The sequence below is a fragment of the Saccoglossus kowalevskii genome, chromosome 7, assembly GCF_978046115.1.
Source record: "Saccoglossus kowalevskii chromosome 7, keSacKowa6.1, whole genome shotgun sequence".
NCBI classification, from domain to species: domain Eukaryota; kingdom Metazoa; phylum Hemichordata; class Enteropneusta; family Harrimaniidae; genus Saccoglossus; species Saccoglossus kowalevskii.
In genome coordinates, this window is record NC_140647.1 from 8694348 (window position 1) to 8715590 (window position 21243).

At 35.7% G+C, this 21243-nt stretch overlaps 2 protein-coding genes across 2 annotated transcripts; one reads left to right on the forward strand and one right to left on the reverse strand.

Moving 5' to 3' along the window:
- The first annotated feature begins 1069 nt into the window (after positions 1-1069).
- Positions 1070-11733, forward strand: LOC100368248 (coiled-coil domain-containing protein 89-like). Its single transcript, XM_002741544.4, has 7 exons — positions 1070-1150; positions 6038-6510; positions 6734-6864; positions 8703-8839; positions 9353-9435; positions 9854-9947; positions 11437-11733. The coding sequence occupies exons 1-7, from the start codon at positions 1088-1090 to the stop codon at positions 11524-11526; spliced, it is 1071 nt and encodes a 356-aa protein (XP_002741590.1). The 5' UTR covers positions 1070-1087; the 3' UTR covers positions 11527-11733.
- Positions 11734-12230: 497 nt separating this feature from the next.
- Positions 12231-20992, reverse strand: ATP5B (ATP synthase, H+ transporting, mitochondrial F1 complex, beta polypeptide). The gene is made up of 9 exons (NM_001184800.1): positions 20847-20992; positions 20027-20206; positions 19436-19610; positions 15942-16063; positions 15068-15411; positions 14675-14797; positions 14193-14405; positions 12991-13192; positions 12231-12552 (listed from the first exon to the last, which is right to left on the reverse strand). Exons 1-9 carry the CDS (start codon positions 20962-20964, stop codon positions 12458-12460), a joined length of 1572 nt encoding a protein of 523 aa, NP_001171729.1. The 5' UTR covers positions 20965-20992; the 3' UTR covers positions 12231-12457.
- Between the last annotated feature and the right edge of the window lie 251 nt (positions 20993-21243).

The window sequence follows — 21243 nt, forward strand, 5'->3', positions numbered from 1 at the left end:
TGAAAGGTACTTTGTATATTGCTAGCATATTTAATGCATGCTTGTAATATGAGTTTAATGAAACAAATACAAAATAAGCCGAGTGCTTGCTGTATGGTATGTGTAATATGAAAAAGGCAAAGCATTTTCAAAGAAAGTTTGTTGATAATGTGATCATTCTTTGTAAAAATGAAACGTCCCAAATAGCAAAAATTGACACAAGTAAGGCTTTGGACCAATGGCTCATTTAAAGGGAATGTTTGTGACTAGAAAGTGCTAGTAGAACTTTAGTCAAAACAGCATGTGCGAGTATGAGACTTTCAACTGTTAGTACCCTTGCATTCAGTCTGAGACCTATAATAGAATTTAGGACCTCCAACATTTTCACTAATTATCTTTTAATGATGTCACCTTTGTCCTGTCAGATTTTGAATAGGTTCCAACTAATCAATTTATAAAACGAGTAACTACATGTATTAGATAACAGTGTTTAAAACAGCATTAAATCAATGTATTCATTACCTTGTCTTGAATCTGCAACCAAACCGCTCTGCAATCGCCACCCAGCTATACTAGTATTATTTGAAAAATATACCTGTGACTAATTTGAAGAACTTTGAATATGCAGTAATATTTCATACATTTCTATAAAAAAAAACGTTCTGTAAAGTATACTGCTTTTACATATTAATCTGGCTTTACATCTTCTGGCAAATTGATAATGATCCTCATTGGTCAATAATTTCCTCATCAGGTCATTAAAACTGAATAATGTCCTTCACTTTGATAACTATTTATTGATGGCCCAGCTATTACTGTAGACAATTGTGTCCCATGGTGCAATTGCAAAAATTAAAATTTCAATTATCACAGAAAAAACAAAAAATTTCATGCATTTTTGGACAAATCTTTGATAAAGTGATTTCTTTTTTCAAATTTCTTGACATTTAACTTACGTGTCCTCATCGGCATGATAAATGGTCTATTTCTGTACTATAAATCCACGATACTAAAGCAGTTATCGACCTGCCGCGAACTTGTGATTAATTCTCGGCTTTTGTCGGTCATGTTCGGTAATTATGGTAACCGATGTAAACAAGTTTTCAAAATGGCTTCCTCAGGCTCACGGAATCCCAAGGAGCTGAAGAATATGGTCGAAGCCAGCAGAAAGGTGAGATTTTCTACTGTCACGCTATCGTATGTCACAGTCAGTGTTATTGTGTGTCGATCCATGACGTGGTCCATAAAGGTCACAAGAAACAATCGCCGAACAGCAGGATATGATTTGCAGATCGCCGGTGACGATCGACGCCGACTTCGCAGTCATGTTGGATTGCCCCTGCCTTTTATTCACCGTTGGGCAAATGTGTAACCTGTTGTCAGTTTTACTGCGACCAGTGCACGGACTCCAATAAGAGCTATGACTAATTGGTCACTCGTCTCAGTAGATAAGTTTTGTTTTATAGTTGTAATACCGCCGAGGTGGATCCTCCAAAGTCTAGTTTGATCTATTTTAATTTTTTTCCACGCATTATTGGTCTTGATTATCATAGTGCAATGCATGATGGATCTACACGTATCATGCATGTACATATTACAGAATAGAGTTAGCAAAGCTGAACTAACGAATGAAAAAAAAAACTTTCACTTGATGAAGAACACTTGGTATGTTAAAGGATGCTTAATCCCAGGGATCGCACACTTAACAGTAACTTGCCCCCAGCTATGGTAGGTGTGTGTAGCCCACAGTCACTTGGGGGCTGAAAATCAATAAATACTAATTTTCAAATCATCCGCTATACGTATATAAATAAATATATATTTATATATTGATTTTCAGCCCCCAAGTGACTGTGGTGTAGCCCCCCTGGTCATAACCCAGTCCCCTTTTCAGACCAATTTCGACCTGAAATGTGGACCCCCATGCTAGACCATACTTTCTGCAAAAACGAACCAATAAAAATCTCCCACAAGACTGCATTCATCTTTGCTTTGCTTCCAGGACTGTTACTGCGTACACACAGTCGCAAGGTCTTTTTACCTAGCACCTTATTTTAACTAATTTAACTAATCTGTGATGTCGCTAATTTAAAAAAAAAAAAAAATTCTTACAATGATTTTGTTGGCACATTAAGATTGTATTACTTCTGCAATCAAAACGCACTTAATAACTTAATATGGCTCTTGCAATGTTGCAACAATAAAAGAAACTACAAATCTTGTAACGTTACATCCCAGACTTCTTCTTTTCCATTTTCATTGTCAGAGTAGCATACAATGGTAGCATGACAATGGAAGATTCATCAGCCAAGACATAGAAATGTTAATTATTTATGATATCGTGGCCAATGCCAGAGACAGAATAATTAAGTTCCCACAGAGTGATTCAACAGATTTCAGACAAATATAAATTTAGGGTACACTTCAATAATTTATTTTCACTTGGAAAGCCATAGAAGCAAAGAAGTTGAACATACATTACCTCTGCCTGAACCCTGTATAATGCGGCTCCAGGACTTTATTGTTGAGGCCTGGGTTACATTGGTGTTCGCCACAGCATGTCAAATATGCAAGGAAATTACCATTTGTTCAGTAAATTGATTAAGTGATAAATGAATCAAACATTATATTTCATTACACAGTGAATAATAATCAATAAAGCATTTCCAGTTATTTTGTTCATTACCAGTAGATATAAACTCTGAATGTCCCCCTCACCAAAGTATTGAGCGAGCCATGCAATAATTTTCCATTTCAGCCAGTTATCGATACAGTGTTGTACATAGCATCGATCACATTAGCTACAACTAGCTATCGAACACAGGAAGGTGGGGCTGAAATCTAACCACATTCAAAAGATTACGCATTCTGTTCAGGGTTTGTGTCTAAGGTTTATGTGTCTTGTTGATGTTAGACACAGGAATATCAAACTGCACTGTTGAATAGATGGTAGAAGTAAAAAACACCGGTAGTTTACCGCGAGTATTTGTAATTAGTCCCCGTTCGGACGCAGTCCGAAAACGGGGACTTATGTTTTGCCCTGTGTGCGTCCGTGCGTCCGTGATCACCTGTATCTCGAACATGCATGGACCGATTAAGTTCAAACTTCACTCATACATCACACCTTATATGGGACATATGCACATGCATTTTTTTCATGATCCGATTAACGATAGCCGAATAGCGGCCATTTTAAGGCCGAAAATGCATCAAAATCACACATTTTCACCATTCCGGACCCGGATCTCAGTTATGCATGGATGGATTTTGTTCAAATTTGGTACATACATTAAACATAATAGGACCTTGATGCACGTCATTTTTTTTTTTGGATCGGGTTCGAAATGGCCGACTGGCGGCCATTTTGTTTTAAAGAATTCAGTTCTGGATCCGTATCTGAGACATGCTTGGATTGATCGAGTTCAAACTTCACACACACAAGGTACATCATGTCACAAATATGTATGTGCATTTGTTTCATGATCTCATTAACGATAGCCAAATGGCGGCCGCTTTAAGGCCGAAAATGCATTGAAATCGCACATTTTCACCATTCCGGACCCGGATCTCAGTTATGCATGGACGGATTTCATTCAAATTTGGTACATACATTAAACATAATAGGACCTTGATGCACGTCATTTTTTTTTTCGGATCAAGTTCGAAATAGCCGACTGGCGGCCATTTTGTTTTAAAGAATTCAGTTCTGGATCCGTATCCGAGACATGTCTGGATTGATCAAGTTCAAACTTCACACACACAAGGTACATCATGTCACAAATATGTATGTGCATTTGTTTCATGATCTCATTAACGATAGCCGAATAGCGGTCATTTTAAGGCCGAAAATGCATCAAAATCGCACATTTTCACCATTCCGGACCCGGATCTCAGTTATGCATGGATGGATTTTGTTCAAATTTGGTACATACATTAAACATAATAGGACCTTGATGCACGTCATTTTTTTTTGGGGATTGGGTTCGAAATGGCCGACTGGCGGCCATTTTGTTTTAAAGAATTCAGTTCTGGATCCGTATCTGAGACATGCTTGGATTGATCGAGTTCAAACTTCACACACACAAGGTACATCATGTCACAAATATGTATGTGCATTTGTTTCATGATCTCATTAACGATAGCCAAATGGCGGCCGCTTTAAGGCCGAAAATGCATTGAAATCGCACATTTTCACCATTCCGGACCCGGATCTCAGTTATGCATGGACGGATTTCATTCAAATTTGGTACATACATTAAACATAATAGGACCTTGATGCACGTCATTTTTTTTTCGGATCAAGTTCGAAATAGCCGACTGGCGGCCATTTTGTTTTAAAGAATTCAGTTCTTGATTCGTATCCGAGACATGTCTGGATTGATCAAGTTCAAACTTCACACACACAAGGTACATCATGTCACAAATACGTATGTGCATTTGTTTCATGATCTCATTAACGATAGCCAAATGGGGGCCGCTTTAAGGCCGAAAATGCATTGAAATGGCACATTTTCACCATTCCGGACCCGTATCTCAGTTATGCATGGATGGATTTTGTTCAAATTTGGTACATACATTAAACATAATAGGACCTTGATGCACGTCTTTTTTTTTTTCGGATCAAGTTCGAAATGGCCGACTGGCGGCCATTTTGTTAAAGAATTCAGTTCTGGATCCGTATCCAAGACATGTCTGGATTGATCAAGTTCAAACTTCACACACACATGGTACATCATGTCACAAATAGATATGTGCATTTGTTTCATGATCTGCTTAACAATAGCGGAATGATGGCCATTTTAAGGCCGAAAATGCATCAAAATCACATATTTTCACAATTCCAGAACCGGATCTCAGTCATGCATGGATGGATTTTGTTCAGATTTAGCACAATGTGTTGTACATATGCAGGTGCATTTCGGTCATGATCTGCTTTGAATGTATATGTCACTCAAATATGAACGGAACGGGGACGTGTCATTGACAATGACTTGTTGAATAATATTTTAGTTATCTTTTCCACGTCCTTTTTTCAATTTATCCTTTTTTTATGTCTAATCTTTCGAGAACATAGCAGATTCTTTTATTTTGCCGATTGCTAGCATTTTTTCTTGAATTCCAAAACAATGTATGAAAACGCAAGTATCGTGACCGTACCACAGGCGCCTGTGGACCGTACATGCGTAAATGAATCTTACCGTCCATCGGCACGGGTGAGTACTGATTCTTTCTGATGGACCGGAACAGGAAGTCAGTGGATTTTTTCGTTAGCGTGCCACAAATAAAAATGTTATGGGTTTTGTTTTGACAAATCGTTCGTTTTGGCTTCGGGGACAAATCACCTTGTATATTTTCTACATTATAACTCAATTATGTTTTGTACTTGCTCTTGAACAAGAACAATTTGCGAACGTATAAATCATCAATTTCAAACTTTTTGCATTTCGTAAATATTGAAAGTGACCAATCCGTTTGTATTTTGGATTGTGGAGAACACTGGATAACCCTTTATGGAGTGGATACAACTATTGCAGCGGTTAGAGTATAATATCGATTTGGAAGTTACACATGAGGTCTTCAATGTTGCCAGTGGGTGTTCCAATCATGGAAATGCACCGTAATTGTTTGTGGTAGTAATTCATGCATTGAGTCAGATATCCTGAAATGACATGCACTGGTAGCTATTTCAAAGTGTCTTACAGTATGTTGTATACATTTTCAATCATTCATTTGCAGTTGTCCAATATTTGACTGTGTTTGCATTCATTGAACACCATTACCAGCCTATTGGACCCCAAGATAAGCTTATGCCTGTATTTACATTTAAATATATAAAATGAGTAAATGTCTACACTTATACTGCACACACATGATTTCTATCATTTCTGAATATATCCATGTTTCCGTACTTGCCCACTTTTTTAAAACATTTCCTGATTGGATGATGCTGCACTGAATTATTAACTTGTACTCTCTATTATGTCACACAGCCAATTTCAATTCATAATTGCATAACGTCCATAACGTAACAGCTTATCAGGTCTATTTGTATTTTCAGGATGTAGATGAGATGGTAGATAGCCTGGAAAAACTTAGAAATCTGTCAAAAGATGACAAAACTGAAAACGCCATGCTGCGGTCCCGTATTGATGAACAGTCTCAGCTGATATGTGTTTTGAAACAGCGAGCTGATGAATATGTACAGAAAGCACAAACCTTGGAGCGGGTCAACAAAGAACTGGAAGATTACAGAGACAATTCACAGCATATCATAGACAATGAAATAAAAAAATTCAATCTTCTAGACAGAAGGTTTCATGAACTTGCTGATAACCATGAAGAAATGATACGCTTCAAAGATGAATATAAAAGACAAAATGAGCAGCTTCGATTGGAAAATGCACAGCTCAAGGACGAGAATGAGCGGTTGTTTTCTGGAGCAATCACTGAGAGAGATGAACAAATTCAGTCCATGTCCCAACATATTATTAGCTTAAAGGAACAGTGTACAGAGTATGACAGCAAATTGTGGTAAATATTTGGTTTTCTAAATTTACTAAACTTGCTGTAAATTGTTTAAATTTCGCGGCTAAGAATTTTTTTCACAATTTCAAGATTGCTGGATGTTGCTTAAAATGTACTACCTTTATCCAGTGAAATTTTCATTTCTATGAAATTTACCTCTCCAAATGGTTAAAGGTTAAAGAGAACAGATAAAGATTTTCTTGTTTGTTTTCCAATCTCTCAAATATAGCCAAATGAAAACTGAAATAGATGAAACACGTAAAAGTCTGGAAAAAGAACTTAGGGAAAAAGACACTATGTACAGTAATGAAATATCCGTTCTTCGGAGTAAAATTAAACAAACAGAAGAACATCTGAGAGGTATGTATGCATTCATTGAAGTGGGATAGGGGTAGTTTTTTAGCTCCGCTGTCGACTTTGTCGAGCGGAGCTTATCATATGAGTGATTGTCTGTCGTCGTCTGTGTCAATGTTTTACTTTTTCGACTTCTTCTTGAAAACTACAAGCCTGAATGCTTTGATACTTGGTGTATATGTACCTTGGGTAGACCTCTCTTAGATTTGTTCATTTCATGTTGATATCTTCAATTCTCTAATTTTGGTGAATATTTTTGTCATTTTTGGTAAAAAGTGATATTTTCGACTTCTTGTTAAAAACCGCAAGTCCAATTGCTTTGATACTACATATATAGGTACTACATGTGGACCTCTCTCAGATTTGTTCATTTCGTGATGATATCTTCAATTCTCTAATTTTGGTGAATATTTTTGTCATTTTTGGTAAAAAGTGATATTTTCGACTTCTTGTTAAAAACCGCAAGTGCAATTGCTTTGATATTACATATATAGGTACTACATGTGGACCTCTCTCAGATTTGTTCATTTCGTGTTGATATCTTCGATTCTTTAATTTTGGTGAATATTTTTGTAATTTTTGGTAAAAAGTGATATTTTCGACTTCTTGTTAAAAACTGTAAGTCCGATTGTTTTGATATTACATATATAGGTACTACATGTGGACCTCTCTCAGATTTGTTCATTTTGTGATGATATCTTCAATTCTCTAATTTTGGTGAATATTTTTGTAATTTTTGGTAAAAAGTGATATTTTCGACTTGTTAAAAACCAAAAGTTCAATTGCAAATGTGCATTGCTAACAGCGGAGCTATCTCAGCCGACAGGCTGCTTGTTTTCTTTTACCCTCTTTATTTTTGTCGCCTGACAGTACCGGTACTCGCTATACAGTGCATTAGTGACTATCTTCTTATAATAAGTAGAATTAGGATTATCCTGCATACATCACCCAATGTTTTTTCAAAGCTGCTAGTGAGTGAATCCAATGATTCTGATTTCCTTATTTTTTGTCTGTGGCACATTCACCCAGCTCGCTAACAATTAGATATTGGTGTATGGTATATATTAAAGAAACAATCACCATTTGGAAATTGTAGCTGGGTTCTTTTTTTTAAAAAGTAAACATTTTCAAAATTTGCTACTCTTTTCATTGGGTTAAAAAATTAGTACTTGTAGTCAATAAATTTGATAGGAAGGATGCTTGCACTTGACAGGGCTGTGAGACATGTCCCGATTGATAAGTGTGCTATTTTTGATATAATAAATGAATACAGGAATTACAGTAAAAGTATATATATTAAAATAGATCATGATTTTTGAAAGGTCTAATAGTTCATTCAAGATCTTGGTGCATACTGAAAAAAACATGATCTCACTCCCAATAAAGAGCTATGATCCAACGTTTCTAAATTGCTCAGAATGTGCCGATATCAGGCATCCTCCCAAAAATATGGTTTGATATAGATGTAAAGACATTTCTTAGTATGTGGAAAAAAGATTCTGTGTCATGTAAAAACATGTTTGTCATGAAGGAAAAATTGGAACAGACTGAATACTATAGTTGAAAAAGTGGATTCTATAAATACTAAATATGCTAAACGACTTTAGACATATATGCAGAACTTGTTTCATTCGACATATGTAGGACAACTAATCAGTCATGAGCCAAGTAAGTTCTTGAAGAACCCAAACATGATAATTTCCTTAAAAATATGAAGAATTAACATTACATATATTCAGTATGTGCCGAAACCCTGTGATGTGAAAACAACAATTGTTCAATCTTGAAACATGGTCTGTGTACTGTTTGTGCCAAATACCAATCTATTAATTTGTCTCCAACAGGTGCTACAGCACAACTGCTGTACCACAAAGAAAATATAAAAACAACAGACGCTTCCCAACAGATGGCGATGGAGAAACTGAACAAGGAAAGAGATGAACTGTTAGACTTAGCAATGCAAAGGGGCAAACTCATTCAGGTAAAATATGTCATATTTTGATGAGTAGATTTCTGTTTCATAAATTACCGTAGAACAGTTTGATTTAACAATGCACAGCCCAGGTGATTGCCTTACACGTTGTAATATTTCCTAGTGACTTTTGACTCAATTTCCTTTGTAAATTTGTCTTTTTGAATCAATATTATATAATGTCAAGTCATTTTTTTCATACACACAAATAACACACCAAGGATAGAGCCTATGACAAAGTTACTGTGGCAGTGAAACTATTTTGGAAATTTGCCAAAAGAAATTACCTAAATCCTGTTACAATATTGTGCATTCTGTCTGAATTTTACATGCTTTACAGGATTCTTAATATTAGTAAATCAGCACAGTTCAAACAAATGCCAAGCAGTGGACAGGTACTACAGTTGATTAATGGGCAGAGGTTTTAACTTTGCTGTCAATCTAAATAATTTATGGTTTACCGGTAATATACTTGTATGTGGAGTAGAATTCTAATGGAAAAAATTATCTCTAATTATATAGGACAAACAAAAAGAAATAAAAGCAATGCACGATAAGCTGTTTGCAACTGAAAGAGCAGTGAAGCACATGGAAGATAAATTTGAGTAAGTACATGTTCACAAGATACCAAGATCCTTTGGCATCTCTTATCTGGTTACAAAAATGAAAAATAAAGAATACAACATGCATAAGCTACTGGTAGTAAAACAAATCAGACATAATATCTTTGTTTGAGTCACCATCCTTGTTTGTTAAGTGGTGGTTGATATTTTCTGTAACTTGAAAGAAATGTCTTTCGCAAGAATTACTTCACATTTGATTATATATCAGTGCCCCAGGCTATGCAAATTCCAATTCCTGCTTAACTTATTATTGGGGCACACAAATTGTACAAATGAAATTGTAAACGAAATATCTATTTTGAAAGGTAGGAAAACAAATCTACAGCTAGGCACCTTGAATGCCCTTGTAACGTATTACATGTTACTGTACTCAGTATTTTCCTCTTTTTTTTCTTCACAGAAGGGAAGCAGCATCTGTTAATGCCAATCTACAAGTTCAAAAACTTAAAAGGGAAAAAGATGAGTCTGAATACAGGAAGAAAGAACTAACCTATGTAAGTAAACCCACAAACTTCACATAAATGATTTGGATCTATTAGCTACAAGCTATATTACTATTACTGATACTTAGGGGCGCCAGTCCTAATTTTAATCACCAAGTTAAGCCTGCCTAACCACTGTATGAACAAGTACCTGATTAAGCAATCGCCATTATAATTAGTGGCGTCCATGTTAGAGATCATGGCACGTGCTGAGACTTGTGACCGTGTATGTGAACAGTCGGGGCCATGTCAGCACGTTCCGAAAAAAAAAATCTCAGTCTCGATAGATTCTCAGGGTCGAAACTGTCCAAACACTCAGCACGAGTCGAAATCCCCCCCCCCCCCCCGGTGGTGAATTTAAGAGAACATATACTGATTCATACTAGTATGACATGAAGATGGAGGGAAGTGAAGCTATATATGGTCGGATGCTGTAGTAATGAATGAAATGAATGCAGAACGTTTTCAGTGACACATATTTATGTGCTGCTGCAATTGTTTTTTGAATCTTCTTTTCCGTTCATGTGCACAATGACTCATAATAAATACCATAACAGCAAATGGATATAATTTCAATATAATAGCAATTTTTATTAGCATCATATGCGTATCGTTATCTATGTTTTGGTCAAATAATAGATCAAAGAATGAGGGCGTGATTTTTGCAAAAGCAGAGTCGATTTCTTATATTTAGCTCCCACATGTGCAAAGCACAAATGGGCGGGTAGGTAGCAACTAGCATTTGGTCATACATCTCTGGACCAGAAATATTTAGTTTTGTATATCTACCAATTAATTTGCATAGTTAACAATTAATAAACACATAGGAGCACAGTAAGTTCATTTCTGCAGCATTTGAATGATATATCAGCTCACATTACTGTATCTTTAACCATGTTCTTCGGGGCATAACATCCGGTGTATGCATATTCCACAGTGAATCAATAAACTGTTCAACTCATTCTCTTTGTGTACTACCTAATGCTTGTATACATGTTCATGTGGAATCTTTTAGTGATTCCATTTTATGGTTGTTCTGCATGTTAATACATTATGTTCTACCTACATGTTTAACTCTTCTCTATCGCATTGAAGAGCCATTCCTTGAAACATTTAGATATTTTGAATAGTTATTTAGGACGATTACCAAATATTATTTACTATAATATATTTATTGAACCGAGCAACATTTATTTGTTTGGGCGTCCGAAACAAAATGGCAGTGATCGCAAGTCAGATAAAGGACCTTGTATGCACAGCTTACCTGGGATATAGTCTACCCAAGGATAAAACTTCCTCAACACTTTATTTTGGGCCAGACTTTACATCTCCCAGGTACTGAGGCTTTTATCCTAAGGATGCTCAATTTATGGAGTCAATCCAAAGATGCACCTGATTGGTGAACTAAACCACGCAGTCTGACCAATCGGAGCAACTTTTACATGCTTTGACTCAACTTGATTTATGTAAACTACCTGGTACTTTTTTTTTTATCAAATAGGAATTTGAAGCTTACAAGAAGCACAGTAACAGTTTATTGAAGAAAGAGAAAGAACTAAATGAGAGACTAAGGCATCTAGTGTCAGCATAACACTGCATCGTATCTGAACAAAGGCTGGAGATAAACCACCAAATTCCAAGGCTGAATTGTCTTGGCTGACAATGTAATCACTGTATGCCAGAAATTGTTATCAGTCAAGTTCGTATTACTTTATTGGCAGAATTTGTTCTGACTGACCAGAGAAATAGAGGCTACAACACATCACAAAAAAAATATATACAGATTTTGATACAAAAACTTTCATTGTGTAGTTAATGTACAAATTTTCACTACCAGTCTGGTATAAAAACTGCAGGCACGCAAGGGCAAGGGCCCAAAGCAACCCATTATATTCAGTTCATTAGTGCATGTGTAAACCAGATTTTTCAAAATACAATAATCAATACAATGATTTACATTATACAACCAATGGCACTTTGGTTTTACACACATATGCACTTCTAATTGAGAACAGTTGTCAATTCTGCGCACTTTAAATCCATTCGTACCAACAGTAACATTCAAAGATGCATCCAGGTGACAATTCATTAACAGTAGACAAAGTTGGTATGAAAGTCAACTTGTAAATCAGCCCAGGTAGTATTCAAATTGCATGAACTTAATTGAGCTATTGCTTGCAGTCAGGTTGCCAAAGGGAATAATACATCACTATTGTACAGTTTTTGTATACATGTAATACACTCTGGACGTCTCCTGAATTTGTATCCTTTTATAGAAATAAAAATGCAGACAAATAAAATTGTTTACTGAGATTTTTATTTTGAAAACTACTTTTACACACGTTTTCAAAAGATGTTAAACATACTTCAAAATCTCATCTCAATCTGACACGCCAATAAACAAACTCCTCCAAAGTCCGAAATTGCCTGAAAACACACAAATATTATTTCTTTAGGCAAAGCAAGGGTGGACAGGTTAATTACAACAATTCCCTACAAAAACATTCAGTTAAACATCAAAATTACAATTCTTCAGCCAATCTTACTGCCTTGGCTTTCACTTCGTCGATATTACCCACCATGTAGAAGGCAATTTCGGGAAGGTGATCAAGTTCGCCTGCAATATATAGAGTATATATGAATTAACTACAGTATACAGCAACAATGTTCTACTCTTAGTAGATCTGACATGTTTTATCTAAATGTTCAATTGGATAGTCTTGCACTGGCAACAGATTGATAATTTTTTTGAAAAACTAGAGATTACACGTTTACAATTGTACAAGTTTATTATCAACAAGACTCAAGTACATTAAATAAAAGTGCCTGTCTTTATTGAATGAAAGATAGCAGTTCCTGGTCTGTAACAGACTTGCAATAATTTTTTTTGGTATTTAGTTATTTTGTAATTTACGAGTAAATTTCAGTCAGTGCCCATCTAATATAACATGTAGACAGGTGGCTGGCTAAAAGCCTACTTTAGTATAAATTAAAATACCTAACCATTAAATCACAACACAAAGCAGACAAGAGCATAAGTACCACATTCACCTACCTTTGAGAATCTGTGTGAATCCTTCAATTGTTTCAGAGAGGGGCACAAGTTTGCCTGGTGACCCAGTGAAGACTTCTGCGACTTGGAAAGGCTGTGATAAGAATTTTTCAATTTTACGTGCTCTTGCAACAGTTAATTTATCTTCTTCTGACAACTCATCCATACCAAGAATAGCAATGATATCTTGTAATGATTTGTGGTCCTGTTGATTGAGAAAGGTTTGCAATTAAAGATCAAAATGAGTCAAGTTGCTACACCTCTGATAACACATGCAGTACATAAAGCAAAAGTCATTTGAAACGCGATTCTACAGGCTTGTGTGAGAACATTAAAATTGACGTGCATATTGGAGTTAACAGACATTAAAACACGAAAATGTGTTACAATGTTTTATGTTTAACTCTTATTCTACACACTAAAAACTTAAAATCCAACAAGCTAATTATTTTGAAGGTTTTTGTAATTTGTCGTTTCAAAAACTCCAAGCCAATCAATGAATTGTGCTTTTAGTTTTATGAAATTTTCCCACCTCTGACTTTTCTTCAACAGAAACCGAAATGCATGTGGTGTTAAGGAACACCGAAAGAATGTAAACATCGTTCAAATGATCGCTTATTGTAGTTGAATACAAACAACTTGCTTTTCGCAGAGGTTCTAATACTATTGCTTATTATTCAGTCATGGCTTGATACAAAAAAAAATTTTTTTGGTTTGCTATGAAATATGTTAACTTCAAGATCATAATATGAAAACATGTTTTAGAACAGTTGATTCTGTACAGATGCAGAGTTGACCTGTCATGGGGTCTTTTGACCTAATAGAAGAAAAAGCCAATAGTCTGTCAATACCACATGTCACTACAAACACATTTCAAAGTTTTGAGGATAGTAAGGAAGGCATCCCTGGAGCAAGTTTTTTTTAATTGTTTTGACGTAATTTTTTAACTATTGATAGGGTTTGTACTTCAAAGCCATTGAAGGCAATTGCCTAGATGCTCTAGAAGTATGCCCTTTACAAACAGGTTCTCTCCCATGCTATGTCTTTACACCAAGACAATTTTACCAAATTCCCTCTAGCAAACTGGTGCCTTCTCAACTCTGTTGTTGAAGCCCTGTAACCATATTATATAGTTCTAGCCACAAATTTTTAGGGTTTTTAGATGTATCTAGCAATTTTATTAAAAAATCAAATGGCATCTTTACCTGTAGAATCTTTTGTACACCACGGGCAATTTCATAATGATTATTTCCTACAATATTTGGATCCATGATACGCGATGTGGAATCTAGAGGATCTACAGCAGGATAGATGCCCAACTCTGCAATACCACGAGACAGTACAGTAGTAGCATCCAAATGAGCAAATGTGGTGGCAGGAGCTGGATCTGTTAAATCATCAGCAGGTACATAAATAGCCTGAAAAGAAAATTTCTCAGCATTACAAGGTTATTTTAACTACAATCTACCAAATGAAATGACAATGTGTTTAGGACAGAGCCTTTTCACATTTCCACTCATGAATTCAAAGTTTGGTTTTAATTACAAGCTTCAGTAACGAGGAATTCAATTTTTATCAACACCTTCATAGTTCAGCAAGGGATATTGATTTTATCATCATCAGCTTGTTCAGTTCAATAAATTTCCACTTCAACTGGATACAAGTGAGCAATACTTATAAATATTACCTGTACTGAAGTAATTGATCCTTTCTTTGTTGTGGTAATTCTTTCCTGCATAGTACCCATGTCTGTAGCTAAAGTTGGTTGATAACCTACAGCAGATGGGATACGACCCAACAGAGCAGATACCTATACAGCAAAAACAAGCAGTAAATAATTTGATTGGTGGGGTGGGGGTGTTATCAACAGAATAACAAAAACATTGAACAGGCAATGTTGCTTTCAGCTTTTTTTATCATATTCTAATTTTCAGATTTGACATTGATATACCAGTAAAATCCAAATTGCTATTAACAGAAACAGATGGAAATTGATTTGTCCAAAAATGGGGCTCTGTATTCATAACTTAAGTGTTATAAGTTTATTAAAATTGAAGAAATTGTTAATACAACTGCCTACCTCTGAACCAGCCTGAGTAAACCTGAAGATATTATCAATGAAAAGTAGTACATCCTGTCCCTCTTGATCACGGAAATATTCAGCAACTGTAAGTCCGGTCAATGCAACCCGAGCACGGGCACCTGGGGGCTCATTCATTTGACCGTATACTAGAGATACTTTGGATCCATCTCCTTTAAGGTCGATGACACCAGATTCAATCATTTCATGATAGAGATCATTGCCTTCACGAGTACGCTCACCAACACCAGCAAATACAGAGTAACCACCATGGGCTTTGGCAACGTTGTTGATCAGTTCCATAATCAGTACAGTTTTTCCTACACCAGCACCACCAAAAAGTCCTGGAAAAATAAGGAATAAATTCAAGCTTAAACTAACTTAGTTCACAGGATTCAACTGGAAAACTAGATAAACGTGATCTGACAGGACCAAACTGTGCACATGTACATGTAATTCCTTAGGAATGGAAGGGTGTCACTGGAATCTGTCAACGACAATGAAAACAAGCGATACTTTATGGGAACTACCATATTCTGAATGAGGCATAATTTTTTTCAATAAATCACTTGATGTATACACCATCACCTATAGTTGGAAATTGTGCAATAATTTTGACTGTACCCTGGTGTTCTGAATGGTAGGTAACTGAGCTTGACAGGAGGCAGTTAAAGGTCAATTTAGAAATGAAACAAGTTTATTTTTGTACATATAATCATGACAGTAATAATTAACATTTGAAAATAAGAAAACGTGAACAAAATTTACTACCGTTTGTTACTATAAACAATTTGTTTTTATTTTATTTTATTAATTGTACTTAAACATTATGGGCAGCATACAGCCAAGGGATGAATATTAAAACATAACTTACCAATTTTACCTCCCTTGCAGTAAGGAGCCAATAAATCCACCACTTTTATGCCAGTCTCTAAAATTTCCTGTTCTACTTTCATTTCAACAAACTCTGGTGCTTCTTGATGGATGCCAGACCTCCTATAAATATAGACATTAGCAAATATTCAATCAGTGCTTACTCTATTTATACAGACAACACATTTCCTGGTCTGATTCCAACAACATTGATAACAAGCTCAGTAATGAATCAAAGAAAGCTTAGAAAGAACTCCCATGTGCCGAGAGTATTGGAGACACATTAAATATAATTCGAAATTACTTAGCTGAAAACTAATTATGCAAATCAGAAAATTAATATGACCAGATTTGAGTGTAAAACTAATGAGGTCTGCGCAATGTAACAGAAAATCTATGTCTCCAAGTTTAATTGAAATGTGATTAGAACCAAAAAATTATGAATTATTATGCTTATTAGGGAATTAATATGAACAGATTTTTACCCCAAACTAATTAGGTTTGTACATTGTCCTAGAGCATCTTTGTACTAAGTTTCATTGAAATGGAATAATTAGTACCGTGAAAACTCCAAAATTTCGACCCCTCTAAAAATTCGATTGGCTATTTATTTGCCGGGTTTCGGTGTTTTATTTACCTCCAAATTTTCGACTCCACTAAAAATTGCCGACTCATTCTTATTCGAAAATTGCGACCAGTTTTAGTTTTCCCCCAAACGAAAAAAAAAAACGATGTGAGCGTTCAAACGGGACCTTCCTCGAAGGCATGAATCCGGGTTTCTGATTGACTGAGAGATTTTTATTTTATTGGTAACGAAAATATATTCTAAATAAACGAAGTTTCAAATAAAAACGAACACAAAAATCTCGGCATGCTGCGTTTCTGAATTGTTGATTATTACTGTACTCAGTAGTGATTATAATAATGTACACAAAATAAATTTGTTGAATGGTTATGAAATACAAATAAAAGTCAACTAAGTTTCATCGTAAGCGAATGATTCTGGTCTCGTATAAACGTTTGATGCTGTAGGATATCCGCCATGTTCTCTTAGGTCAAATAGGTCAAATCGCTAATTAACCAATCAAAAAGCTGGATGATGCCAACGTGTTCAAATTACCATAGCTTATTTAAATATGTTAATGTTATTGATCGCAATGCGAAGAGATTGATGTTGTAGTACGATATTTTGGCTTGGATTTTGATGCGAAAACGGCATGATTTTTTTTAAATAAAAAAATTAGTTGTTTTTAAAAAATAAACTGGTCATCTGAAGAATAATTTAACATTGTTCACAGTGATAACAGCTCATTCTCGAAAGGAAGCTTACCCGCTCACGCTAGTCACGATAAAAATCATACACGTGTACTCTTGAATAGACAGACGTCAATGACTACGGTAAAACTTAGACCCTATTTTAGCCGGCAGGATTGATTGAAATGTCCGAAAAATGACGCCAAAATACACCTTAAAAGTCCCATTTTATTTTCTTAAATCCCATTTTATTTTTTAATCCAAGGGCGAATTTACGGCAGAATTTGGTCCCTCAAATAAGGGACACGTGAGCTTTGATTCTAACCGGATACATTGCACTGGGTCGGGGAGATAGTTTGCTAAACTTCCATGTATCTTTTGTCCAATGGGTACCTGTACTTCGAACATTCGCAAGTTTTCCTAGGTAGTGCGAGACAGCTTTGTCTTTTGACCTATTAGTTTTGTGCTGACCTCTTCTGCGCGTCTTGATGTTTTGTTTTGCTTGTCATAATACTCACTGATTGATGACTTTGTTTAGATTTTGAGTTACAACTCGGCCACGACTCTAAAAACATGTCACATTTCTAACGCCAATTATTTAAAACCGGTCGAAATTTTGGAGTTTTTACGGTACTTTAGATATCAGTGTGAAAGCTTAAAATTGGTTAATTATGCAAATTAGGTAATTAATATGTACAGATTGTAACCCACAATTATTCAGGTCTGTCTATTGTCCTACAGCATCCATGTACATTCATTGATATGTGATGTATAGTACCTGAGATATCAGTGTGAAAGTTGGTTAATTATGCAAATTAGGTGATTAATATGCACAAATATTTACCGGAAACTAATTGGGTCTGCATAATTCTAGATTCATTGAAATGTAAATGATTAGTACTTTAGATATCAGTAGAAAAGCTGAAAATTAATTATGCAAATTAGGTAATTAATATGCACAATTATTTACCCTAAAACTAATCAGGTCTCTGCATAGTCCTAAAGGATCTATGTACCAAGTTTCATTGAAATGCGATGATTAGTACTTGAGATACCCATGGAAAAGCTGAAAATTAACTAATTATGCAAATTAGGTGATTAATATGCACAAATATTTATCGAAAACAATCAATCTCTGCATAGTCCTTGAGTATGTAAGTACCAAGTTTCATTGAAATGTAATGCTAACTACTTATATCAAATGCTGAAAATTAATTAATTATGCAAATTAGGTAATTAATATGTACTGATATTACCATAAAAACTATCAGGTCTGTGCAGTGTCGTATGACATCTATGTACCAAGTTTCATTTGAAATGTGATGATTAGTACTTGAGATATCAGTGGAAAAACCGAAAATTGACTAATCATTATGCAAATTAGGTAATTAGTATCCACGGATTATTACCAAAAACTAATCAAAACCTAGCATTAGTTCAGAGCATCTATGTACCAAGTTTCATCAAAATCCAATGAGTGGTTGTTTAGATATCAGTGGAACAGTCATGGAACCACTAAAAAATAGCTAATTATCATGTAAATTAGGTAATTAATATGCACGGATTTTTACCAAAAATTAATCAAATCTGCGCATATGTTCAGAGCATCTATGTACCAAGTTTCATCAAAATCCAATGAGTGGTTCTTTAGATATCAGTGGAACAGTCATAGAACAGCTAAAAATTAGCTAATTATCATGCAAATTAGGTAATTAACGAGCATGGATTTTTACCAAAACCTAATCAAATCTGCGCATTGGCCCAGAGCATCTATGCACCAAGTTTCATCAAAAACCGATGTATGGTTCTTGAGATAGCAGTGGAACAGTCGGACACACATACACACACACATACACACTAACTGCAAAGACTCCCATTTTGTGCTTCGCACATGGGAGTCAAAAACTATTTTTAACATGTATACTAGTTTTCTCGCCAGAAAATTTTCTCAGTACATCTAGTCTAGTACGTCATGTTTATTTGCTTTCTACTTTTGAACACAACAAAAACCAAGCTTCATACTTCCTTTCAGTCTGCTAGCAAGTGCTAATTCCATTTTTTTATGTGTAACGTGAATAGCAGAATAAATTATAGTAGCGGCCACGCTGTGCTAAAACACTTCAGGAAGAACACTGTACTCCATTTAGCAAGGAACACAGACTTTGCATCAGCTTGGATTACTATAAGCATCTTACAGATTTGCCACGAAACGCCACTTCAACTATACAACACCAACTATACCTGTCTGTCGGTATTGGACCCCTTTCATCAATTGGTTCACCAATAACATTTATAATTCTTCCTAGGGTTTCTGGTCCCACTGGTATTTTAATAGGAGAACCTGTGTCAGTAACGCTATTTCCACGGACAAGACCTTCTGTACCATCCATAGCAATTGTCCTACATACACTTTCACCTGAAAACAAAGGTTTTATACAAAATTAACATGCATCAAGGTAATATTCAATCAGACTTCATGAAAGTCTGATTCAATATACAACTACACGTCAACTGGATTGTGAAACAGTTTCTGTTAACGCACAACTACAGCATCTAGTTACTAGGTTTATTGCAAGAAATGTACTTTACTTTGAGATTAGCCCAATAAACCTCTCAGTTGATGCTTCAACGAGTCGCATAAAATATTCATAAACAAGCTTCAGTAACGAGGAATTCAATTTTTTATCAACAAATAATTGTTTCTGTAAGGGACATTGTTTTATCATCATCAGCTTGTATAATGCTCAAAATACAACAGCATTATGTGCTATCCACATCAACTCATTACAGGGCTAATATTTTCAACTGAGTCAATTATCGTCGATCACTTACCTAAATGTTGTGCCACTTCAAGTACAAGCCTTGGCTGTCTACCTACTACTTCAAGAGCATTAAGCATAGGTGGTAAATTGTCCTCAAACTGTACATCTACAACAGCACCAATGACTGCAACCACTTTTCCCACTGCTGGCTGTGCAGCTGCCTGTGCTTTTTCTGCAGCATAATGTCTCCCTGCAAAAAGTCCATAGTTACGCTATGGCATTTTATTTCTGACCTACACAACGTACACATTTGCAAACTGTAATACAGTATTCTTTATATATCACAGTTAACCATGAATCTGCATTTAATTGCTCCAACTTTTATCGCACAGGTCCCACGAGGACATCCATGGCGCTCAACGTTAGTCAATTCGAGTATTAAAATCAAATAAGAGTTTTTCTAATACTCAAATTAACAGTTTATTTAATACTCAAATCAATATTTCTACTTCTAGGACTGACTGCTAACTAAAATTATACAATTTTATTCTATATACTCGTCATTGCAGTACACTCAAACACTGATACGAGGGCCAGTATGCAAATTGCTATCAACACAAGCAGCCAATTTTTTTAAAATAAGTTAAAACAAGCGACAGAAGACCACTTTTAAATTGAAGGGAACAATTTGAGGAATAACGTTAATAGCAGAAATTATGCGGGATAGACAATTTTATTGAGTAAATTACAGATTTTGCAATTACGTGCACAGGTCAGGATTGCATGCGGCAATAGTTGAAAAAGCCGGTCACACGACCAAGAAGGGACACACAGACATTTGCAACAAAATCAAAAAATACCTCACATAATCACATTCACTTTCCACTTACTTGCACAGAATGTTGCTGGGAGTGACCTGAGAGCTGTTTTAGTTGCGGTTTGTTGAATAAGTGCCGGTTTTGAGGCCTTCAAGGCCTGCCCCGCACACCTCCGAACTGCATGCAACATGGCGGATAATGATGGAGGAGAGTGAGCTGAAGGTGACGTGTGCAAAAGGGTGAGAGGTAGTCGAAGTTCCCGGATGAGTGATTAACAAAACGAGGACGTACGAAGTTTTCCGAATCAACTTCGTGATTTACACATCGACATGCAGGAAGGATTCAGGGCTCATACCACTAATTGGAACTCCATAGGCTACGAACGGTGATTGGTTGATAGGTGCAGTAGGTGGCATGAACCAAGGACAGACCAAATCGAAACATGAACCCGCGAAAGTCTCGGAAGTTA